The sequence below is a fragment of the Amblyomma mixtum genome, chromosome 2 (assembly GCF_055824585.1).
Source record: "Amblyomma mixtum isolate Tamu chromosome 2, ASM5582458v1, whole genome shotgun sequence".
Lineage (NCBI taxonomy): Eukaryota > Metazoa > Arthropoda > Arachnida > Ixodida > Ixodidae > Amblyomma > Amblyomma mixtum.
The window spans coordinates 26,651,139-26,677,524 of record NC_143013.1 but is presented as its reverse complement, the minus strand read 5'-3'; the positions used below and the strand labels follow the sequence as shown (position 1 = coordinate 26,677,524).

Here is a 26,386-nt window from a genome sequence, read left to right as displayed (position 1 = left end):
CTGTCCTATCCTGTCCTATCCTGTCCTATCCTGTCCTTTCCTGTCCTGTCCTTTCCTGTCCTTTCCTTTCCTGTCCTGACCTCTCCTGTCCTGTCCTTTCCTGTCCTTTTTTATCCTAACCTATCCTATTTTATCCCTATGGGCAAAATGCTTTTGCACCATTTGCTCGCGCGGAGCGACTGCTGGGATTCAGCGCCCAGTTGTTTCTGAGCCTCTTCGAAGGCTTTCTACATTCGGCGCATGTTCCCACGCCTCCCGGTGTAATATTCCGCAAGGTTATCGCCGGAACACTGCTTACACCCTGCAGGGAGCCCCTTAGCCTTACCTCTTGCGCGCAAAGTACATGCAACGGATCCAAGGCGATGTGATCGCTGCCGCCTGTACACCCGACTTCGCGGACAGTTTGTATTTGTATTTGCTGTGCTTACTCGGTGTTTCGCGCGGTAGCACCGCCGACCTCGATAAGGCGATTTCGCGCGGCCGACAACTAACCCCAGGGGCGACATATCGTATGTTCAAGTGCATTTCACTTTCTTTCTGCCACTTCGCTGGCGCTGCCACCGCTTATGAACCTTCGTTCATTAATTGGGGGTTTACTGCGTTGCTGCCTTAATCGCGCGCCATGGTCGCGGCTGTCGCCTCTGACGCGTAGCACTCAGTTTATATATAGTTTCTGCTATTGTTGCTGTGGATCAGGCCAGTCGGCCACTTGGGTGTTTATCCGTTGACGTCAGCAAACACACATCAGATATGCATATGTCTGGTGCGCAGTGCATTCAAGGGGTGGCGTTTCTATTTTTTTCTTGTACTTTTTTCTTCTGCCTAGTAGTTTAAGGTCGCTGCTATCGTTCTGTACGCTAAGACCACAGAAAAAAAAAAGGATTTACGTTACATTTTGTAAGGGCATTTGCCTCTGTCCTTAATACAGTTACCACTTTATGTCGCCGTGTAGATGGGGAAGACTGTATAAATGGTTTAGTGACGTCACCGACGCATACATCAAAGGCCAAGTTGTGTCGAAGGGTTCTCGCGCACGACCACACCCACCTTGATAACAATCCATGTCTAAGACCATGTCGAACCCGCCAGCGCCGGTTCAAAGCCCAGTCGCGGCAATATTTACTTTATTTCTGCAGGCTTCTGAGAGGCTTTAGACAGACGTCGCTTTTTTCAAGATTGCTAGCCAAATGCTTCCGCGCTGTTTCTTCCAGTTACTAAATCATCTCTCCCTCTAGATGATGCTTCCCGACATGCTCTTCACTGCTGACAAATAATTGTTAAGAGCGGCCATCTCACCATGTTCTAGGCCTTCTTTTAGTAGTTGTTGCCGTTGAACAGCAAATACAAAAAGCTTTGGCGTCCAACCCTGTGATGTTTACGATAGTCGTTAAACCTTATCTTTCTCTGTATAATGTTCCCCGAACACATGGCGCGGGATTTCCTCGCTTCTTCAGTCAGCCTAACCAACATCCATCAACTCGAGCCCACGAGCGTCTTGTGCCCATCGCCGACTTTGAGCTGGGGACAGCGGGTGCTTAACACGCCGTGAATCGCACCGAAGGCAAAGTCTACGCATTCTGTGCCGCTTCAGTTGAAGCGCGTCCTTGATGTTGCGCCGCTTTAGAGCGGTCGTGCATTTTCCGACACTTTTCATTTTCGTTCTTGTCATTCCGCTCCGAGGCTAGCATTTACGAGCTGCGCCAGAGATGGAACGAAGGCTGTGTAGTGTAAAAGCAAGGCCTGTGAATACGTTTCTTTCATTCTTTCCGTCAGTTTCTCTCCCCCTCTCTCTTTTTTCTTTTTTTTTTCCTGTCTGCAGGGCACCACTTCCTCGCGTAGATCCACACGCAAAAGTTCTGCGAGCTACTCCACGCGACATTCATTGCTGCCTGACGCTCGTCATTCAAACAGATGCGTCGAGAAGGACATTGACTGAGACGCAAATAAACAAAACAAAATAAAAAGAAAAAGGTCATCCACATTTAACGCCGACGTAAGCAAGAAAGCGACCGTGCTGCCTCTGCGTAGGTTTGTGAGACTGGTGATGATAGTACCATAAAAAAAATACAAAGGGAAGCTTTCGAGATTTAACTGACCTTTCCGCTAACGCTGAACCAGAGCAAAGCTCTGACGAATGAAAGCGAGGACATGTCGACGCCGCAATGAAATCTTGGCGAAAACATGGGCTTTGAGGCTAGGGAAGAAAGAGAGTTCGCGGTAAGGGGAAAGAAAGGCCTGGTAACGACATTGGGCGCTGAAATATGACGCAGAAGTGCGCGGTGTGCAAAATACCCAAGATTGTTGGGGAAAAAAAAAAGAAAACGAGGAGAGAAAGGACCAGGCTCGATGGGGAGTGGGTATTGAATTTAGAAACACTCTATGTCTCTGTCAGCTACACTCGGCATAACTTTCGCGCCGCCTATAATCACACCAACGATGTCCAGTATCTGGCTTTGCATAGCGTAATAAAAAAAGAGTACTTCGCAGAAACGGTGTTTCCTTAGAGAGCTACCTTCTCGGTATATTCGCTGTGAAAGTGACCTCGCACGGCCTATTCAATTTTACTTCACTCCAAATAATTCGCATTCGCGTTCGTTATGTATTCCGACCCTGATCAAGTTTATTCACTCTACGGATATATATGTATAACCGAAACAAAAGAGAAGTAGTCGCCCTTTTATTCATTGGCGGCGTCGAAAAGGCCCGCGCTTTGATCGCGTGGGCGTGGCTGAGACTCGTTCTTTCCAGCCTTTGAAGTGCGGCGTGCAATATTATTAGCTCCCAATAACCACCTCTACCCTGAATCAAGCCTCTCCGTGCATTTTCCATTCTTTTCATGAAGAAGAACAATGAGCTTTCCAAAGAAAATGATGAGGTTAAGCCTTTTGACTCCGAAGAATTTTTCCCCGCTACGGGAGAGCAATAAAACAAGAACGAAACAGAACTGCTTGAAAACAAAAGTGAGGGTTTCCTGAAACCGAGCTACAATGTACTGCGCTTTTGAAGTCAGATGGACGTGACTATACCTTCTGTCATCACCCACCCACAACCCCCTATCGCTGTTTCCCTTTCCTTGTTATTCTATTCTATATGAAGTGGGCTTTGCACTCTAAACAAGAATATGTCTATATGGGAGTAAAAGTATTATAACGCACTCCGTTCTAGATGTCAGCCTACCCCTTCTTTACTGATCTCTGTTTAGATGTTTACAGTGTAGGCGACGGTTCACGTATAGATGCGAACGCAGCACCACGTACAAAACACTAAGAAAGTCGCTCCGCTTTCTCGTATACAGCCATGTCGCCGTACAAAAAAAAAAAAAAAACATGACGTCACTCGCTTTCAAGCACACGTCACGGTAGTGATTGCATTTACACAAGTCACTTTGACGTCATGTTCAAGCATTCATGCAGTTCACGGTGTTAGTTGAAGCTTAGACTTCAGGCTTTCGTTTTCTCAGTGTGGCTCATATTACATACTGAAGACGAAACTGTGGCTGCCCAGCTTAAATGTAACTTATTTGTTATGACGCATCATTTCTTCTGCATTTGTACACGACTAACCTCGCAAAGTACCTACGTCCCTCTACAACAACGTACAGTCTTTGACAAAAGCGACCAGACTAGATGGTTTGCTTCTCATTCGTATAGTAGAGCCCTCACGGCTTCCCTAAAGATCAAAAAGTTCTTTGAAGGTGAGAACAGGGGTTCTTCTTACCATACAGAGATTTATAGCTTCAGGGCTTGCATAATAGCTTTAATATACGACTGAGAAGAAAAACGTGCAGCCTGGTTACTTTTGACAGAGACTGTACTTAAATTCAACGCGCCTACGGCGCCTTTCATCTGCAGTTTCAAATGTGCTATATGTGGATACAGCTCAAAAATGAATCGGTAAATACCCGCTTTTGAGTTTTGTTGTAATTTTCGCTTTCCTAAAACTTTTGTGGGAACCTGTACTTGCGTGCGTTGCTGTCACAACTTGTCGCACTAGCACGACGTCCTCAGGCAGCGGAACAGCGATGTACCCAAGGCACCAACCAATCACAGTGCAGCGTTTTTGCACGGGACCAGTTATGTGAGGTCCGCTTCCCTTCCCCCTTTCATGTCCAATTTCATTATCGCTTAATTCCGCGCACAACCTTGGAAGCATCTCTTGGTGCAATTCGAGATACAAAGCTTTGAATGAATGAATGAATGAATGAATGAATGAATGAATGAATGAATGAATGAATGAATGAATGAATGAATGAATGAATGAATGAATGAATGAATGAATGAATGAACTGCGTATTATAAAAATTTCCATCGCGGACAGATACCAGCGACTGCTTAGCGCAAGAAGGACTCAAAGGTGGACGACATTTCGCGCGCGCACCTGATTCGATAACGCCAAATGCTGCGGTGTTGCATGCTCTCCGATTAAGAAATATGAGTCCATTGTTTGGAAGCTGGAGACATCCGCTTTTTGCGATGCCGATGCACATTGCGAGCGCCTTCTCGATTACTGCGCACCAAGCTGACACACTCTAAATACAAATATGCCCATATGGGAGTAAGAAGGGGTAAGCTGTCCTCTAGCTCATTCCTTTTTATAGAGGACAGTTTACTCCCTTTTTTACTCCTTAATTGTTTAGAGTGTATGTTGTACCCACTGAACCCGATGTTTACTTGCAGGCCACCCTTCCGTTTTAAGTGGTAATACTAAAAAATATAACACTCATGTAAATGCGCCAGAGATGTAGATCGACAGTGAATGAGAAAGTCGCTTCGCGTGCCATATAAGTGCTTAGCCCAGTCCCTCCTCAAGCGTAATAAACATCTAATGAACGTTTATGGTTATAATGTAAGGAACGTTCATCACTGCTGGGCTCCGAGACATTACCGACTAATACGGTCACTGAGATGCTAATGGTTTATTTGCTTCTTTGAATTTTGCGCTCGTTTGTTTGCTTGAATTATTTGGTAGAATAATTCACTTGCCTGAATATAACCCCATCGAAGGAAATTCCTCTAAAACCACCGAAACAAAACTCGTCATGCGGTAATCGGGTTCCACGTCAATGGTGCCCAGCTAATGGATGTGGCACGTTACTTTGCAAAAAACAGGGCAAGAGCAAAACAGTTACTGAAATCGACAAAGGCATGAAATCATTGCGATAATTAAATTATAACTGATACATTCATTTTTGCCCTCTTCTTGGATTGCGCTGCGCCTGGAAATATTTAAGAGTGTGCTCTTGTTCCACAAGTGGTATGAAAGTCTTTTTTTTGTTGGTTGGTTGCTTCTTTAACGTGCACTGAACTCGCACAGTACACGGGCCTCTAGAATTTCGCCTCCATCGAAATCCTGCCCGCCGCGGCCGGGATCGAACCCGCGTCTTTCGGGTCAGCAAAAACCTTTTTTAAAAAAATAAAATAAATAAAGCCTTAACCGAGGTTGCAGTTGCCTGTTGAAGAGATGATGGACCGTATCAAGATCCCTATTATCAAACTAAAAAAAAAAAGAACGGAAATTCCTGCGAAATGACTCTGAAAACTCGAAAGGCTGCGATATTTTGTTCTCTTTTTGTTGCGTCGTTATAAACAGTCTAATAAATTAAACGCGTACTCATAAATGCACAGACAGTCTTTGAACGTACCCTGAAGCCATTACCGGCGCATCGAATACCCATAAGTTGAGACGAACAGAAACAAATCCTCGCAGCCTTGTCAGCGTCAATACGGAACTTCCGTACACGCACAGAATTTGGTGGCTACTACAGTGAAACGCGAAGTAACGTCCTTACTTTTTTTTTGCAGGGACTGAATACGCGCATGGATATTATAGTAAATTCATGCACAGCGTCAGAATAGGCCGGTCGCGGTGACTCAGTGGCTTTGGCATTCGACTGCTGATCTCAAGGTCGCGTGATCGAATACCTTCCGCGACGGCCGCGCTTACATGAAGGAAACAAAACGCAAAAAACGCCTGTGTGCTGTGCGACGCCAGCACACGTTGAAGAATCACAGGTGCTAGAAATTAATCCGGTGCCCTCCACTACGCCATCCTTCACAGCCCATGAGCATATCTGGGACGTAAACTCCACATATATCGGTATGGTATTGGCAGCGGATGGGCGTGGACAGCCTACGGAGTGGGTACGAGATGGGTTTGGGATCGTTACGGGGTATGGGATCGTTACGATCCCATATATGGATATATGGGATCGTTACGGATGGGTAAGGTACGCTATACTATGCATGAAATAGCACACAGTGCCGTATCTTAAACCATACCAAACCAGACCAATCAAGACCATGTCATGGGTATGGGATGGGTATGGGGTGGGTATGGGATGGGTATGGGATGGGTATGGGATGGGGATGGGTATGGGATGGGTATGGGATGGGTTCGGGATGGGTACGATATGCTATGCTATGCTTAAAGGGATGGGTAAGGGAGCGGTATGGGATGGGCATGGGATCGCAAGGTATTCTATGCTATGCATAAAATATAACACAGTGCCGTGCCTTATAGCATACCAGGCCAGACCATACAATATCGTGTCACCGCACAACAATATAGAAAGCAAAAGAAACCAGGGTTGTCTAAAGCCGACGCGTTGACGGGGGAGGAAAGGGAACTCACTCTGTTGTAGTAGCTGCGGATGAGCGCGACGCGTCGGTACGAGACTCGCCTCCTGTGGAACCGGTGAATGGCGGGACCTTCAACCACGGCGGTGGCCTGTATCATCGCCCGGAGATGCATGTCGCGGGCGTGCGGGGCGCACGGCAGCGTCAACGGCGGCGGCGACCGCCGCCGCTTTATCTCCGATATCGTCGTGCACAGCCGGATCCTCGCGTCGAACGGAGCACATGTCTGCAGCTGGCTCAGGGGAGGCGCCGTCACCGCGGCGCTCTTTGCCTCTCCGGTTGAATCCCTTTGTTTCAGCACTGCTGCTGCTGCTGCATTGTCACTCTCCCGCCCGCACACCCACACCTTTCTTTTGTAGCCACAACGAAGAGTAATCGGGCGTTATCTGGCCTCTTCTTTCTTTTGCTTTCAGGATTGGGGCGGACACTACAAAAGCTTTGATAGGCCGGTGGGTTGCGCCGATGAGGGCTGAGCAGAAAACACGCGAGATAATGCCGTCGAGTAGTTCAACATTGTACATGCGAGCGACAAACTATACCGCCTCTGCAGTAATGTCTCCGGGAACTCAGAAACTCTTCAGTCTGTTTCCAGGGGTTTCCTGCAGCTATAGAATTACGGGAGAGATATGGCTACACAGGAGGCGATGCAATCCGCAGACACGAAGCAGGTTGGATGAGCCGACCGATCGCCGTAGACGCCGTTAGACTCGCTCATGCAGCACACGCAGACACACACACACACACAGCTGGTGGAAAAATGACTCCCGGAAACACCACGTGATAAGACCCAACGCCCGTATGTCAGCGTGTTAAGCTTAAGCTTACGATGCGAATCCTACGTGATCTTGGGTCTGAAAAGGACAACAGTCCGGACTTCGAAAAGGATTCCGAGTAGCGGCAACGCCGAGAGACCTGCTTCGCACCATCCAACGTCCAGTACTGCGTTCGAAATTCCTTGCGATGAAAGAAGCTGCTGGTCACTAACTGCTTCTTGGGGTTTCTAGCCCTGGGCGCGCCGACCACAGCAGCTATAGTTCCTTCAGAACCTTGTGAAGGCGAATGCTAGGTGGCGTTCCTGCATCACTCCCTCCGGATCCATGTACGCGTTGCACAACATATGTCTACACACATCCTCCCACAGATTGGTACAGGGATCACCAAAACGGAAGCACGAGAGGCTCACGTCCTCCAGACACCCATTCTTCTTCCAGGGCTTCCTCTACACGACACCAGAAGACGTCTTGAGAGAACGCGCCGCAGACGCCGACGGCGCCCAAGTCTTGAGTCCAGTTCCTCGGGAAGGGTCTGCTATAAAAGCCTTCTTCAAAGATAAACGCCGGGCAGGCCGGCTGCTCCACTCCGCACCGTCCTGCTTTCCTCGCTTCCGCGTGACGAACGGGCGTCTACTAAATGCGCCGGTGTACTCAAGGTCTCACTCCTCGCGTTGCTGCACGAATTCTCGTAGCTCGGAGGCCACCTGCTCGGACAATGAGGTGCGAGCACGTGGTTGCCGTCCTTGCTCCTCGCAGGCTGACCGCTGAGACAGAAAAGGTGAGCAAGGGAAAACGAAAGAAAGCGCGGAGGAGCGCTTTCTTCAAACAACCGCAGGAACAAACGCTCTCCGTCCGTACTAGGAGGCAACGCGTTTTTTTTTTCTCCGCTTTTCTGTCTCTCAGAACGAGAATGACGTCATGGTCGCAGCTAAGGCCCGTCTTGTTAGCCGGCCGAGGTCCCAACTGCCCCAACAGAGACAGCCTGCTGCTGCTGTTGCTGTCTTGCAGCCTCCTTGCGAGAGCTTCCTTCTTCGTTCTTGCCTCCCCCTTTCTCCTAAGCCAAGATACATGCATTTCCCCTTCCCCTAAACCACACCTTTGCGGAAGACCCATACAGGGTTGCCTTTTTTTATCCGAGCGTTTCGCCCCCTGGGCAAAAGCTGGATGAATCACTAATAGGCGCCTCCTGACGGACTGGCTGCTTGCTTATCATTCCTCGTTAAAAAGAAGTCCGCTCCGCGCCACTACGGTCGGATAAAATCGCATGCTGCGCGGAAATTGTAAAGGTGCCCTCTTGTAACGGTCGAATAAATGTATAGACAAGCAGGTTATGAGACCTAAGTGCGGCTTTCACGTCCTGGATACGTCACGCACTATGCCTAGCGGAAGAAAGGTCTGGGTCAAGTCTCGGTGATAAGAGGAGAAGGGCTAATGCAAGGAGAATTAAAAAATGAGTTGACGCTGAGCCAGCGATCGAATATCGAGCGTTAATACACCTTGCGTAGGCTGCCGGTTCGAATGCCTGCCGCGAGCTAGACTCTAACTTAGCCAGTAAGTTTATGCTGCACGAAGCGCTTAATCGTACGGCACCATCCGGTACATTCTGCGGCAAACAGTTGACCCAGAAACTTTACACGAATATCTGGACTAAGTGGCCAGACTTTGACGCCTACCAGAGAGGGTACATATAATATATCGACATAGTCTATTTCCCAGTTGTGGTGCCCGGGCACCACACTGCCGCCAGTAATTTTATTTTACTATGTCACCACCTCGGTTGCCATGGCAACCACGGCGTTACGATTTGCGTTATAACGCACAACGCTGGGACCCGAAATGCGAGAAGTAGAGCTAAAGAGCTCTAAAAGTTCGTGGCTTTGCCGCACCTGGAGAGATTCGCTACGATTCTATGTCTTAGCGACAACGCCAGCCAAACTTGTAGTTTCAGAAATTAAGCTTACGCTAAACTTGAATGTCTGTAATCGTGCATCGTGGGAGCATTCCAAGCAACCGCCTCCAGGCTCCTCGGCGCCACTCTCATGTTTATTAATGAACGCATCGTGGACGACATTGGCACGAATATGCGGATATCGTAAAACAAAGAACACATGTGCATAAAATATCCCCCACCATCAAAAAGGTCGCTGGAAGGCAGGGTGTCGATGTTCTGTTTTTCTGCTCCCTTCAAGCTTCCACGCCTGTGCTCACGTGTTGCACGTGGCAGGACTTATCGTCCGGTCTGTTCGACGCAGTATGAAAACCGCTACGTCACTCGTTAACTTTCGAAAAAGTGTACATTGGCCAAACAGGTCGGTGTATTAATGAAATACTGAAAGAGCACCGCAACTTAGCCTCGACATTGCCGGGAATGCGGCTGATACCCGCTGTTTTCTAACGTCAGCATTATTGGCAGAGGCAAGAAAGGAAAAAGTTGAGCGCGAAATCCTCGAGGCGTTCCCCATCAGTATGCAAGGGGATGATTGCATCAGCAATCCTTCTATATCCCTTATGCGGAAGGAAACTAAGTTTCCTTTCGCAACGGCGCTAGAGCAAGGCTTACCTTTATAATGCAGAATTTTGATGCCTGAGCTGCGCATGCTCTGCCACCTTTTCCTGTGAGGCTGTTTCCTTCGATACAGCGCAGTTGTTAGTCCAGTCGTCGTGTGTGTGTTTGTGCGAAAGCAACACTACGCGATTCGGCGAGCCATTTCGCGGAGCTGTCGAAAGGCCATACTGCGCATGCCCGAGGAGCAGCGACGTCACACGGCGCACAGCTGGCGCGCCGCCGCCGTCGCTGCGCGGGTGACTCAGAGATGCCGCCGCCGCGCTCGCCAGTTGCGCATGCACAGTAGCGGCGCATAGCTAGCGTGCCGGGGCGCGTGTTCGCCAAATGCAGCCGGTACAGCCAGCGATGACAGCGCCGCCCACCGGCAGGTAGCAGCCACATTAAGGCTGGTTATAAATATTCATTCAGAACGACGGCTTGACATCGCCGCTATGGCGCAGTGGATTAGAGGCACGTGTTGCGTATGGAAGGTCGGCCGTTCGACTCCGCTCTCTGTACTGTAATTTTATTGTATTTTTAATTTCATTTTTTTTCCCTTTTTTTCCCTTTTAGGTCGCAAATCGTGATGCTTAATGGCATATAACGCCATTTAAAATGATTTATTATCCCTTTTAGGTAAGCCGTTGTGACAATCTTCAGTCACCGTGATCAATTCACCGTGGTTTCAAGCCATGTGGCTGTACAGGCTGCAGTTGGCGAATACGCTGCCGGGGCCGCCGCCGCTGCCGCGCGCTCTCCATCGCCTCTCTCTCTCTCTCCTCGTTGCTTTCGAAATCCTCCAGGTTTAACCAGAGCTAAACCACTGCCAATTTTTTTTAATGAATATGTACCAACTGACCCAGATTTCAACTCTAATGTAAAGAATACATCAGATGGTTTGCCGAAAATAATTAAAATTTACACAGGCTGCACATGTCGCAAGAATGCGTCGGTATTACAACTAGAGTCTTTAAGAATGCGCTGTGAGTGGGCTGGATTGAGGACTGGTTCTAAGATTCTGCTGGTGTTGCTTGCATTACTGGACTAGGAAGGTACGCAGCGGCGGGCTGACAGGCCGGCCTGTCAGCGTACCGTCTATGCCAAAAGTAATCAATAGGAGTTGCTTCTCACCAGCATGGTGGAGCTCTTACGGCTTCCCTAAAAACTAAATGATCTCGGAAGGTGAAGATAAGTGCTCTGCTCACCTTGCACACATTTGTAGCTTAAGTGGCGTCATAAGCGCTCCGCTGCTTGGCTAAGAAACGAACCCCGTTGCCTATAGTTATTTCTGGCAAATTGGTAGTACGTTTCACGGACACCGCAATGCAACGAGGCGCTAACACCCCCCCTCCCCCCCCCCCCCCCTCCTTTTTTTTATGCGTGGCAAAAGTGGTAGATGTGTTGCAAAAGTAGGTTCGGAATAAAATATAAGCCTGTGGCCGTTCTTTTCTGTAAAATTCTATCTTACAAAGGATTTCAGGTTGTTGTTGGAATCTTGGTCGAAAGAGGGCCGTGCTTTTCTTGTTCTCGGTGAATTAGTATATGGGTCGAAGAACGAAGGCATCGCCTTGGAAAAAAAAAAAAAAAACGAACGCAGAAATAAGCATTTAACTTATTCCATACGGAATAATACAGGAAATGAAGTGGTACACAGCTTTCAGTCTGAATTTACAAGGGTGATATCGGACATAGATGGAGCATGGAAGAAACGAATGCACTGTACGAAATGAGAAGCAGCAATTACGCCCAGTTCGAGCTAGGCAGCCTCAAGGCCACATTAGCCCCGAAGTTTCTTCAAGGTCTTCAAGTCGGAGCCTCACAACAAAAGAAACATTTCCTCGCTCTGGCGATGGTGCCTCGGGGATGACGTTTCGGAGATGGTTAGACATTTAACGACAAGGAAATGTAAGCAAACAAAGTAGACAGTTTCAGTCAGAAACGTGACTGCTGTCGCGAATAGAGGTTCCGAACTGTAAAGTCGGGGATGTAGTTAGCTAAGATCCTTCACACGATTCGTTTCATTTTGTCCTTGTGTCATTGGCGCCGGTCGTCTGACGACGGGGAGGCTGAAAGCTAGCAAGCGACGCCATTTGACAGCTCTGGTATGCAAGGTTGGCTGTTCACTGGCAAGGAACGAATCAGAAAAAAAGAACAGACATGAATTATATGGCCTCTGCTCCTACCGTGCTGGCATTACAGAGGATGAAAAGTTACCTTGGGTCGGATAAAGAAAAAAGTTTATGGTGGTTTTCCAGGAATTTGATTCCTTGACATGCACATCTCCTAGCCACTTGGACGCTTTTTCTGAGATGCAGCAAATAGCCCCATAAAGGCCAACTTCTCTGTGACGCGTCACTGCTTCGAACGGAACAGCGTTTTGTGATCTTTCAGTGAGATTCAAGAACTAACTGCGAAATGACATAAGCAGCTTTTGGACGTCAGATTGTTTGTTCACGACAGAGCATTAAGCTGAATTTGTGCATTATGGTGCAATTCATTCATTCATTCATTCATTCATTCATTCATTCATTCATTCATTCATTCATTCATTCATTCATTCATTCATTCAACACAGGTACACAGGGAGCCCAAGCTGCACAAAATCAATTGAAAAAACAAAAGAAACAGCAGGCATTGAGCACATTACTTCTGAAGCTCAAGATGGGAGAGTTCAGTAACTACCAGACTTCTATTAAACGCGTTACAAGCAATTGATTACTTTTAATATGTAACATTTTCTTCGAGTTTTCTAAAGCTTAGATTACTTTTAGCAAGGGGTAATATTCTCGGTAATCCAATTATTGGTATTCAGTAAACGATTGCAAGACATCTGGCACATCTCTCTTTTTTTTTTTTAACTGTAACTATGGCATAACTTCTAGAACCTGAACTCGGTTGCAAATATAGGTGTGGCAGGTAATACCCCAACCGTTAGAGAGACAACGGTCGAGCTGCGTAGAAGACGCGCGTGCAAGGATATCCCCACGTGCAAGCCCGCGTGCAGCCTCCTTTCGACTAGCCCAGTCTTCCGCGCTTCGCATTTAGCATCTCACCACGACGGCTCAACGGAATGTCATGTTTAGTGAGCTTGGGATTTGTCCTTTCAGAGTGCGAACAAGAGCGCTGTGCTTTGCGCAACTTCAATGTGGTGAGCACAGACTTATAGCGCCCCCTAGCGGAGTGTTTTTTGAGGAAGGAGTATGTGTGAAAAATAACAAGTTGTCTGTAATTGTACACATCATGTCTTGCTCGAATTCTTTGCCTCAATCTATCGAAAAGCTGAAACAGCTGATGTGCTGCGCTCAAATTTCGCATCAGGAAGTAACGTAATCGTCGGCAATTTTTTCCTTAAAAGTAAACGTTTACGCGTTGGAAATGTACCAAGACCGTCGACGACGTTATCATGCGCCACCCACTTGGTGCTGTGCGCTGCGGAGAAGCTTGAAGCCCGTCGCAATTTTAATCGACTATATAGCGTCAGTCACCATTTCAAATGCTAGCCCAAATGGACTTGGCATACTTTGGCAGGCGGAACCGTTTCTACGTTGTTAAAGAATGTTATAGTAACTTTGCACGCTTTAAGAGTTTCGTTTAGAAACCATTCTCGCTGTTTTCCTGCTCTCCGGACTGCAGTCACCACTATGTGACAATATCCTTAGTTAACATGCTTTGTGAATAAGGACAATACATTTATTCTTCAAACTCACACTGTTCCGAACTTTTTTTCGTTTTGCAGTACTCTGCATATTTGAGACTACGTTGGCTTCTCTGCAATTTTAGTTCATATATGTTCACAGACATTCGGCGCTGGTTGATGTTTAGCTGTTCCTTGCCTGTGTTTTCAGCAGTCAGTCAAACTATCCATGCGTTGTGTTATGTCGCTAACTTTTACTTGTATTCTCCATGACGTCGACACCCATCAGGCGATTTGTGTACATCGAAATAAATAAAAGTAAGAGCCTCTTAGGAACGCAAAGAAAGCAAGCAAAAATAACATTTAGGCTCAACAACAACAAGGAACGTCGCCGGGATTTTCTAAGCCATCAATGTCCACCTTCGCATTGAGGATTTTGTTCATTGATGCAACACACGTCTTTCGGGGGTGTGAAAGAGACACTGGCATAAATTATATTCGTTTTGGTATTATTTTTTGTGTCTTATAATGCAGGCTAGGATACAGGTCAGAGAGGACTTGTTCGCTGGCCAATGCTGCAGACCTTCCTCGAACTTATCTCCTTAGCTCTAGGTAATGACGCAAACACTGCAATTTGCAGTGACTCATGAGGGGGTTTCTTCCATAGTCGATACGAACTCCTCGACGTAGGCCCTCGTCGGGGCGCGCGAGCGTCCAACTGCAGGCACAAATAAAGTTTACTCCAATCCAATCCAATCGACAGGAAAATAAAAGCGAAAAATCGGATGCGAGCTCGTAACCTCCTCTATCTCCTTCGTTTTTATTACGATTTCGTGCTTGTACTTACACTTCATCACCGAGGTTGGTATGGGCTCTTTAGCTATCTACCAACTACTAACCAGTTAACTACCAACCAGTAACGTATTTACTGACTACCACTCAGTTAGTAGATACGTTGGTTCCTAAACAGTCTAATTTGACTGGCTACCAATTAGTCAATGACGTGCCGTAGTTAGGCGCGACCGGCTTTTCGAACATGACTTCTGATTGGGTGCTACTAGATGTAGCTTCCAGAACGCCACACATTTTAATGAAATCGGTACAGCAAATAACAGTAGGGCAAAGTGGTTCGGTTTGGCTACTCTGTCTAGACTACGATGCTAACAGCAGCGCAACCCGGCGACTAAGGTGTAGCGGTCTTGTTACGAAGTTCTGTTCGTTAATCGATTGCAGACGGACACGAAGTATTGGCATCAGTCACTATATTAACTCTACCTGGTGCGAAGTTTCCGGCTTGCGCGCTGTAGTTATCTGCTGCGGCTACGTCTTTGCGTCAAACGTTAACGATGGTGACGGGTGCGTGTGCCAAGACTTCCGTGGAGCGCCTGGACATGCTGAAGCTGCGAGCGCTTTAGGAGCACTTGCCTTAATACTACCCGCAAAAATGGCACACACACCCATATATATATATATATATATATATATATATATATATATATATATATATATATATATATATATATATATATATATATATATATATCGAAAAGGGGAATGAGGGGCTCGTTATTAATATGAGAGAAGCCAACAGCCACAGAAACCAAGGGAAAGAGGGGATTTTTAATTTATTTATTTATTTAATTTGTGCTGCTGTTCGATTTAGAATATTACTGAATATGTTATCGCTTAAAGCTAATTGATTAGAAAAGCAGAAGAAAAAACAACCACATGCCGCCGGTGGGATCCGAACCCACGACCTCCGAATTACGCGTCCGGTGCTCTACCGCTGAGCTACGGCGACGGCTGTTTCTAATCAATTTTCTAATCAATTTGTAATCAATTAGCTTTAAGCGATAACATATTCAGTAATATTCTAAATCGAACAACAGCACAAAATAAATAAATTAAAAATCCCCTCTTTCCCTTGGTTTCTGTGGCTGATGGCTTCTTTCATATATATATATATATATATATATATATATATATATATATATATATATATATATATATATATATATATAGGTCAATTAAGGTTCCAGGTGTAAACTTACAAAAGCCGGTTTATGGGAAGCATAGCTAGTATGCACCGTATACGTTATCTATATAGTGGACAGACAATACCGCCCGTCCTTTGTGGTTGTATTCTATAGATATAACTGTTCATTCAATAAGTGGCTTGCAACTAGCCTTATAACTTATCTTAGCGAGTTGACATACCTGAATCCCAAGGCTAGAAGAGGACTAACGAGTGAACATAACATGAGCAGCGGGCGTACTTGGTTATCTGGGCGATAGAAGACTGCAAACATCCGCTTGCCTATTTGTCAAAGCAGCGCAACTACAACAATGGCGCAACAACAGGAAAAAAAGACAACAGCACAATGGTGGAAAGAGACGCCAGAAGGATTAGGTATTTAGATGTGCGGAACCTAAAATTAGCACACCTTGTTTCGCACTCTCAAGAGTGCTTCAGGTGTTCTTCGTGTTGTCGTGTCTTCCCGCGCTCTTAAACTATGTTCTAAGCTGAGGCAGCAGGGATAAATGCAAAAAAAAGGAAAAGAAACGAGGTATAACGAAATATAAGGCAATGTATAACATGCATTGTGTTTAACAAGCTTCGGAGCCATGCCTCTCACGCCTCTTGTGAAGACTGGATTGTCAGAAAGAGAAAGCACATATTGTTTATACTTTATTTTCTACAGATGTGCACTGAGTAGTCGAAGGAACAGTCTAGCTCTTAAATGTCTGAAGCCTTTTAGCGCCAGGAACGCAACACTTTACAGTGCCCTGTGTTGACTTCATTCAACGTATGAAGACCACTGTTCACACAAGCTTACAGAGTCGAGTGTCTTAACTCTGCTGACTAAGATGGATTATTGAGCTGGTTGGTATCGATATCCGAATATCAAAAAAAAAAAAAAGAAGCGTAGAGCACGCATCACAACATTCACCCATCTCCTTTTGCTTTTGTAGCTGTTTCGCGATGATCTCAGTGTTGAACGAAGTCTGACCTCTGCAGACGTGGCTCCGAGAATGACAGTTAGTTTTTAATCAATTCATATGTAAAAAAAAAAAAGAAAAAGAGAAGGAATAATGGATCTTAACAAGGCAAGTAAATCCGCCGAGAAGAATTCAGTGGAAACGATAAAGAATTGTAAATGCGCTAAATGCAAATGCATATATGCAAATGCGCTAATCAGACCATGATCACGATGTTACAAGTCGACAGTTGGGATAATGACAGTCAAAGAGACATGCGCTAAATGGGCCTGGGACTGTTCCTCCGTAATAAGTTAGGTGAGAGCACGGGTGCTACACAGATCTCCAGCCAAAAGGCAATTTGCAAAAAAGCATCAACGCCACGGCCGCTAACTTGTTTCTCTCCGTAAAAATTCACATCATACTATGAGTGGCTGAGTACTGCATTCGCGCACAACCACAAATGTCTCAGTCTTGTTAGAGGCTTTTAGCACATTGGAGACGCACTAGCGCAGACGTTTATACACTAGATTACCGGATCCATACTGCACATGCGCAGGAGGCCTCCAGCAATTCGGTACACGTCCTCGCTAGTACATCTCCAATGCTAAAGGTCTGCCACCTGCCACCAATAGCATAATTTCTTCCGCCGCAGACATATGACTCAGCGAGCTCTCTAAACGCGTGACGCGCATCCATTATCCAAGCTCTCCTCATTGCCCTGCTATAAACACTGTACTTGGCGCAACAGTATGTCCATCGAGCGCACGCAATTATCCCGGTGTGTTTGGTGCGTCGCAGAAAGGCACGGATGATGTTCTCGTCGCATTATCGCCGTCTCGGCGCTCGCGCAAGTTCATTTCGCAACGTAACTATGACGCATGGTCGACGTTCCGACAGTTGTCGTGCTTCGGTCGCCTAGCAGAGAGAAGCACAGTACAACGTGACCACCGACACGCGAACCACGTGAGCCGATTGCCATGCCACACCGCCTTGGTTCTTGCCATCGAGCGGGAACGTTGAACCTTCTCTCTCGATCCGTCTTCCTCAAAGCGACCAGTCTCTCAGCCCACTGCATCATCGCATAATGAACGCCAGATGGTGTCTTTCGCCTCGAATAATGAGGCGTTTCCTTAGTAAACAGGCGTCCGCTCGTGCATGCGTCGACGTGCGTATACGGCCGTTTAGCGTCACGTGATGCCTATACTGGAGGAGAAAGAGTTGGAGGTTATGGGACTCCGAAGCTCCGGACGTCGGGGGTTCTCTGAGAATGAGACGCGTGCAGAGGAAAGCTTCAGTGATGCCGTTAAGCTCGCAGAGACAACGTCATAAGAATCAAAAGAAAATACAGATACACGGCTCTCATTTCTTAATGCTTACAAGGGTAGACGTGCAGGCTAGTTGATGAACCATGATTCCTTAAAACAGCGCAAAAGACAAGGACACAGAAAGAAAAGACACACACAGCGAAAGAAAAGACACACACAGTGCTGAGTGTGTCTTTTCTTTCTGTGTCCTTGTCTTTTGCGCTGTTTTAAGGATTCTTAATGCTGCTTGAGGGAGACTGTTAGGGCAAGAACAAAAACGTTATTTCGTGTCATTAACCTGGTGCCTAGGTTAATGATTTGGAAAAAGTTGAAGTTAGCAGGGTTGTTTTTGTTTTTTCGTCCACAAGCGAGACGTCACGGGCCTTATGAAATATGACGTGTGCGGACTAATTTTGCCCGCAAAGGACAAGAGTGTTTTTGCAGCTTTTTTTACACCTAAAGCGCTATTGCTGTGGCCAAGGTTACAGCCACGTGCTTGGCAGTATAACTCATTGACATATATACTCGCCGAGGTGGCTCGGTGGCTATGGCGTTCCGTCATTGAACGCGAGGTCACGGGTTCGACCCGAGCCGCGAAGGCCGCACTTCGATGGAGGCGAATTGCAGAACTGCCTGTGTGACGAGATTTTGGCGCAGGTTAATCCGAAGTACCAACGACACCATGTTGATTTTGTACGCAAAGACTCGTTATAGAAAAAAGAAAAAATTCTTCGCCAACACTGCCCAAGTGTTCGACTTGAGAGCGTTAGCTACGGGAACTTCAAGTGTTCACACCGGTGTGCTCAGCAAACGCGGAGAAGACCAAATCCAAACATCCGCGGATGTTTCCTTTCCGGAAACATCCCTTGATGATGATGATGACGTAGCCTTCCCTTTGTAACGGGCGGGCGCCTACCAAAGGTGCCCTGGCTGGATAAACACACGCATAAAAAAAAAAAAAAACACGACACAAGCAGCGCTATCTAGCCGATGAATTTTGCACTACTATTGCGATTTACAGCCGCTTTCGCTATATCCGGCACATTTCCTCGTTATTTCAGTTAATAAATTTGATAAACGTATGCACCACAGCACGACGAATCGTTTGGCACCATCCGAAGCACCATGCGACAAACGGTTCGGACGTAATGGCCGTCTGAAGGTCGTTGGAATGTACGGCTTATGGGGGCGGACCTCATGAACATGCCAAGTCACGTCATTTGAAACCACTTGGAACATTCTGCGTCAAAACGGGTGTCCCCCAAATTTTATGCAAATCGTGGTCCGGGGGGGGGGTCTCACTTCGATGGCCGCAATACTGGCACATATATAACGGACCGAAAGTGTCAGCATGAATCGAGAAGCTACGCGCCCACTGTTGCTATATGTGATATAATGTGGTCACGTGGTTACTGTTTTGGTCAACTTGGCCTTCATTGGAGACAATAGTTTGGGACAGCGACCTTGAAGAGGCAGCGTAAATAAACAACGCAAGCAGCTTCTATTTTGCGCCCAATTTTGACAGGCCCGGAAATGCCTCGTTGCCAACGTCGAGGCAGTAAAAAAAATGAATGCGCACACAAAAGAATTACTGTCTTGTCGCTGCTGCCGCGCCCCGACAAATTTAGGGGTATGCTGTATGTTCATGCATAATGCAGAATCCAGAGAGTGCATATTGAGCGCTCACTCTCTTCCAGCGGGCGTTATCGCATTCGCTAAAAAGCCAGCTGATTGCTAACTAACCTTCAATCAGCTTATTGGAAGCAAAGGCTGATTGCTATGACGTCACGACGAGCGAATGGAAAAAAAACTTTTTCCGCATTTGGCCCTGCAACATCTCTAACACATTCCAAAGGTGGAGAGGTGCGACCGAAGGGCGGAGAGGGGGGGGGGGGGGGGGGGGGCAGAGAGGGAGGATCGACGAGAGCCGTTAACGGGAGCCCATCCTGAGTCTACGTGCAACTGAAGCCTGTTGTAGTTTCACTTGCCGTAGAAATGCGCAAGGTAAGCTAAGAGCCAAGCCAAGAGAGAGAAGAAGAAGAGAGAAGACGAAGAGAGAAGCCAAGCCAAGAAAAATGTAAACTGTGTGGCATCGGACCCGTGACCTTGGGATCAGCGGCCGAACGCCAAAGTGACCCAGCGCGGCGGGTCAAACCGATAGAAAGACGAGAAGAGAAAATAGAAACAAGAGGTGAAAGACGAAGGGAGAAAGAAGAGAAGTGGGGAGAAGAAGGAGGGCCAACAACATGTTTCTCGTCGAATGTTTTTGCGAAGCAGTAGCCAAGTTTATCCAATAATTTTTATTTCAAAGAAATAATTAATAAAATTCACTAGACAGTTAGCAAGGCTTGTTGCCTCGTTGCGTCCTTGGCTGACTGCGACTTACAGCCGGAAAAAGGAGCCAGCGAGCAAAAGCTCTTCCATGAGAAAACAAAAAAACAAAGAAGCATTGAAAAAACAAATAAACAACTGTACTCGGGTCTTTTGTGGGACAGCAGAAGGAAATTCGAGGAACGCTTACGAGGCGCGCGAGTCTAGGGTTGCGGAGAGGGCAGCAAACTGCGCTTCTCACGACACGCGGTATGCAAACATCTCTGCACGTCTTCGCCACCCTGGTTAGTTCTTAGCACCCCGCATACGCATTAGACTCGTATAGAAAAGAAAAGAGGAGAGCAGTTTTATTCAAACAAAGCCCGTTTCCCTTTCTTTTTTCCTGCCCAGCCTGAAATTATCTCTTGAGTGGTATGTGGCCAAGGAGTTGGAGAGTCTAAGTGCTAATCACGAGCTGCCTGATACCAGCGCCAAGTCAGCCTGCAGCTGCAACATTTGCCTGCAGACTTTCATATTTTTGCGTGCACACGTGTTGTGACGTCCACACCTCCTTCGGAGAGGAAATATTTCTCACCGGCACTCGCTCGGTGGACGAGCCTTTGTCCACGCCGTCCCCTTTGCAAGCAGGAAGATTGTGTGAGGCCTCGGCGCTGCTTAGATGATAATGGTGATGAGTCACGGCGCGTCATGTCGCTCGCACGCATTCTGTAGCACGTGAGCAGCAGTGGTAAGGCGGCGTAGTAAAAAAGGCTCCCCCTTTTCTCAACTTATGCCTCAAGGCAGACTTCACGAATAAAAAAAAAAAAAAAGGCTAATCTCTTTCATGGTCACCGCAGGGAAATTACATCGTGAGCGCGCCTCGCAGCAGCGTGCGGGAAGCGTCCGAGTGAAGTCGCACAATGGTGGCCCTGAGCTAGAATGTGTGAAAACCCTTCAGGGCTGACGATTTCATTTCTTTTGTTCATTTTGTCCTCTACGCGCGGGTGACGAGATGACGGCTGACGCTAGGGCTGATCGCTTTAATCACTTCAGTGGCAAGACTCCGAGAACCTTCGCGCTTTCCGAGGAACTAATTATAACGGGGGAAAAAAAAGCATTGTGATGTGTCTAAAATTTTGGTATCTACGGATTGTTGCGTCACCTCTGGGCAGAAAGTTGAAATGCTCACCGGTGTTGCTGGTACAGTTTCGTACTGTACACATTTGCATGGTATGTAACTATGATTACTGGGCTCCGCCAACAGTCTGGGATTGCCAGTTTATCTCTTATCTGGATGTTGACTTCAACCACACAGCTCCGCGAAAAAGCTGCCTCGGAGCATAATGGCGGAGTACTTTGAAGCATGCCTTCGCTGATGACGTACAGCATTTGTCAAAAGTTTAGAGACCAAGAGGTTTACTTCTGATGCATGCTGCGTGGCTTTTTATGCATCCGTAGCGTGCCGTATTCCTTGAGGGGGAAATGAACTCTCGTTGTCACCCCGCCCAACGTGAAGACGAATGATAGAAGAGCCCAATAAACAGAGCTTGAATCAAACCTCTAGGGCTCTACTTCAAACAAAATACGTACAGAGGCGAGTAAAAAAGATTACGACAAGTGAACGACCACCGGAGTGGCGGAATGGCAACGCGCGGCGCAGAGGTTTCTGCACACGCCGATGACCAGAGTACCAGGCCGTTGCCACTCATCACCTGCAAAGATTTGTTTTAGTGCGTAAACACTACTTCACGAGGTCAAAGCAGCTCACCGGTTTGTGTGAAGCTTGACCTTGAGGGTGACCTTAGGAAGACCATAAATAAATGAATAACAAATATTGAGTAAAGCAGAAATTTGGGCAAGTTGGTACGTATTCATTTTTGAAACAGCGCAACAAAGACGGGACGTGGAAACTGAGGGGTAAAGACAAACAGGCGCTGACTAACAACTGGGTTTATTGAAAAAAACACACAAATATATAGACAGAGTTAGGAAAGATTAATTGCCACCATAGTCAACTCATGCCACATGTGACGCCAGATACCCAATCTCCCCTTCGGAAAGGGCGACCGATGGGCAACTAATGCACGTTGCGCCCTTCTCACGTATATGAAAGGTTTCAATAATTTCTCGCGTCATCTTATCACTATGGCGGAACACGATGTTGGTGTTCTTATAGTCGGAGGTACATTTGCATTTCTTGCAACGGAATGCACATTTAGCGAGAGGGTCTCCTTCTGATTTTCTTTTTTCGTAATCTTTTTCATGTTTACATTTGCACTTTCTGCTGTGGACCACCACGTGTGACAGGGGGTCTTTTTGTCTGGTGTTCTCATGTTCCATGAGTCGCTTGTCATTTGCAAGAAATGCAAATGTACCCCCGACTATAAGAACACCAACATCGTGTTCCGCCATAGTGATAAGATGACGCGAGAAGTTATTGAAGCTTTTCTTATACGTGAGAAGGGCGCAACGTGCATTAGTTGCCCATCGGTCGCCCTTTCCGAAGGGGATATTGGGTATCTGGCGTCACATGTGGCATGAGTTGACTATGGTGGCGATTAATCTTTCCTAACTCTGTCTATATATTTGTGTGTTTTTTTCAATAAACCCAGTTGTTAGTCAGCGCCTGTTTGTCTTTAACCCCCAGTTTCCACGTCCCGTCTTTGTTGCGCTGTTTCAAAAATGAACAAATATTGAAGCGACTGAGATTCCAATCCGCGGCGGCGCGAACATGTCAGCTTCGCTGACCGCTGCACGAGAGCACCAGGCTGTCGCCGAAGCCGATCACGTGATCACGATCAGTGAGAGAAGAAAGGAAGAAAGAGGTGCCGTAGTGGAGAGTTCCGAAATAATTTCGACGAGCTGGGGGTCTTCAACGTGCACTGACATCGCACGGGAGCCGGAAAAAATGTCCCCAGAAAAAACGTCCCCGGAAGATACGTCCCCGGAAAAAACGTGCCCGGAGTATACATCCCCGGAAAAAACGTCCCGATTTGCGAAGTAGGAAAAAATGTCCCCAAACTGGTGACATCAAACGTATCGTAAGCCGCCGTAATTTAACCATCCGGCCTCCTCGCATGTGTACATGCATGCAACTCGCATGCATGTACGGCTCGCATGAGGCGGATACAAGTTGTTTGCCGGTAGAACGAGTCACTGACGCGTAAACGCAACGGCATGGTCAGAGCAACGCAAGTGTAGCAGTGGTTTATCGCTCAACGCTTGGAAGGTTTGCGACAAAATACATGATGAGAAGGACATCTCGATACACAAACTAAATACAAGCAAATATCGTGGACTGCAGAAAACAAGTGTAAAAAATATATATCTATCATCGGGTCATAATGAAGGCACTTGACATCATGACAGAACGTTTCCTGCTGGACATCGTGTTTGTAGGCACAAGGTCTGCACGTGTCCTCTACACTATCATGGAGCTATCACATGACGCCGACGCAATATTTAGGAGGTGGTAGCTCAGCGCCTTTTCCTTTGCATGACCATGGCGCGGTCTGGTACTACAAAATACTTTATGCTTACATCTATTCTCGAACAGTCTAATAAAAGAGGGCAATTTTCTGTCAAGTGGGTTCCAGAAGAAATCACTTGGGGACATTTTTTCCTAGACGGTGCTTCCTCAGGGGACGTTTTTCCAGGGACCTTTTTTCCCGGGATGTATGTACCGGGGACATTTCTTCCTACACCCGACATCGCACAGCACACGGGCGCCTTTTGCGTTTCGCCTCCATCGAAACGCGGCCGTCGCGGCCGGAATCGAACCCGGGAACTCCGACCCAGAAGCCCAGTCCCCTAACCACTGAGCCACCGAGGCAAGATATGTAATTTGACCTTGCTGTCACTGTCGCCGTGTTCGGGAACCGCCACAGTGGCCCGTGGAATCGTGTTCGGGAGGGCCACGCTGTGAGATTCTGCCGCTGCGGTCGCCAGTCGCTTGTGCTAATCTTTTTTTTTTTTTTCTTTTGTCACTCGCCAATGTACCTCACTGCAATGCGGATTGGACATTTTGTAATTTAATATTTTTTGGGCATATTGTCACGTGGCGGTGACAATTTGCCGCGGACATTGGACGAGCGGAGTGGCATGAAATTCAAACCGCTTATGCGCCCACGAAGAATTGAACAGCTTGGCGGCGGCTGTAGCAACAAGCGTGCTCGGCGGTCGTCAACAGAATGCTTGCCGCTCTCGGCCACGCTCACTTCAAAGCTGGCAAGGAACCATCGAGATAAGGCTACAAAGCAGCTACAGCAATCTGAAACAATGTCGAAGCAGTTGCCCGTGGCTGCGATCATTCGAGGTATATATAGCTTGCTCGCATCTCGTGTCACAAACAAAATGATAAAGCCGAGCTCTGCCGGCTTTAAAAACAGTATACACAGACTCGGGGCCATATGTATGTCGGGGACAAAAGCGGTATACTCCACGCGGCGGGAGCCGGAGCAACGGAAGACTGCGTTGCAGCGCCATCTACAGGCAGCATCTGGGATCGAGATAGGCAGTGTGTGACCTTTATTATCATCAGGCATGTTGCTTGACTCCTTTCGATGTTTCGTGCTTTAGCTCGCCAAAATGCCGCAGTTGTCCGTTGCTCCGGCTCCCGCCGTGTGGAGTATACCACTTATGTCCCCGATAGCACCTACCTCCCTGCAAATACTGTCAAGAGATGCGCGTGTGGGAAAAGGCATGGAACCATCTCAGAAAACTTTCCTCAGCGTCCATCCAGAGAGAGGAAGCGGGAGAGATAATGAGATGACATTCGAGATGCCCTCACTGCGGAAAGAGGTTTCTAAAAAAAAAAATAAAAAATTGGCTTAACTATGGTTAAGCCTGGATACACAAGCGAAAAGGTTCAGTTACGCTTGGTTTGACGTCATGATTTAGAGACATGCACTGTGGTGTCCATTCCTTTCGGGTGTACACCAAGATATGAGAGACAGGCACTTCCTTTCCTTAAAACCAATTTTCATTTCATTTCCCTTAAGGCCCTTACGGCGCGATTCGGGTATCCGCCGAAATATGAGAGAGACAGGCTTCATTTCCTTTCCTTAAAACCAATTTTCTTTTCATTTTCCTTCCCTTAAGGCAGGGTTCGGGTGTCCACCGAGATATGAGAGTTTCCTGGCGCACTGTTGGTATTTTATTTATTTTTTTATTTCTGATATTTCATTTCTTTCATTTCTTTTTTATTCTAGTTTCTGAGCTTATTTTTATTCCTTTTTTTATTATGGAGTCGGCGGCCACGTGCGCTGCGTGTGACATCACTCGGTTTCGCGCATGCGCAGAAGTGGCAAATCTGGGCTCCGGCTCACGCGAAGCGCGGTGTTGACGAGTCTAGTGAAGCTTTTCGCTTCAAAACAAAGAACTTTCTTGACGCATAGATATATTATTTACTCTGCTGCAGCAGCTTGTCGTGCATATACTCTAAAGAGGAGAGAAAAAGAGCACTATTATAACACTGCCAATTCTCAGCCAAAATTAGTTCGTGCAATGAAAGAAGCTTGAGACTTGAGTTGAAGGCACAATCGACACTGTAGAGAAAAAATTACCGACGATTACGTTACTTCCTAATGCGAAATTTGAGCGCAGCAAAAAGCTGTTTCACCTTTTCGATAGATTGAGGCAAAGAAATCGAGCAACACATGTATGCGCTATCACAGAGTTTTTTTTTTTATTTTTCACACGTATTCCTTTAACAAAGATTCCACTAACAGTTCTTGACAGTCATGAAGGAAGCTTTGTGGTCGGAGAAATAGACTGATATATGTTCGACTTGGTACACCAATGCTTGATTCTCAAAGACGAGATCTATACAAGTGCCTCGCGAGGTTGTCACAGCCGTGGGACGCGTTACGAGCGAGAGGAACGGGTTGTTCTCCCGCATAAGTGTTAGGAAATTGCTGTTTGTCTTTATGTCAACATTAAAGTCCCCCACTACTAACATCGGTGTGGATCGATGGACGGTTAATGCGAGTTGCAGGAAGTGCAGGACGTCTTTCGTGAGTGCGGTAGGGGCGAAGTAGGCAGCTACTACCAGCAAGCCGTTGGGCAACTTTGCGGCGCACAGTTCGCCAAGTTCATGTGACGTGCCAAACATTTCGACTGGTATTGCAGAGAGACCTGTGCGCAAGTAGATAGCGAATCCCGCCGCTGTGTTGTGGTCTCTGCGAGCACCACAGCAGTATAGG

General features: G+C 47.0%; 1 protein-coding gene across 3 annotated transcripts in view; it reads right to left on the bottom strand.

Moving 5' to 3' along the window:
• The window catches only part of LOC149358757 (GRAM domain-containing protein 4-like), a 159,887-nt gene that overhangs the window by 39,132 nt on the left and 94,369 nt on the right, over positions 1-26,386 (bottom strand). The window contains exon 1 of one of the 3 annotated variants that reach the window (XM_089570935.1): positions 6,631-8,290. The exons of the other annotated variants lie outside the window; for them this stretch is intronic. Within the exon in view, the coding sequence (XP_089427061.1) occupies positions 6,631-6,750 (120 nt within the window). The 5' untranslated portion in view covers positions 6,751-8,290. Of the gene's footprint in view, positions 1-6,630; positions 8,291-26,386 lie in introns of those variants that run through there. 3 annotated transcript variants of the gene reach the window in all.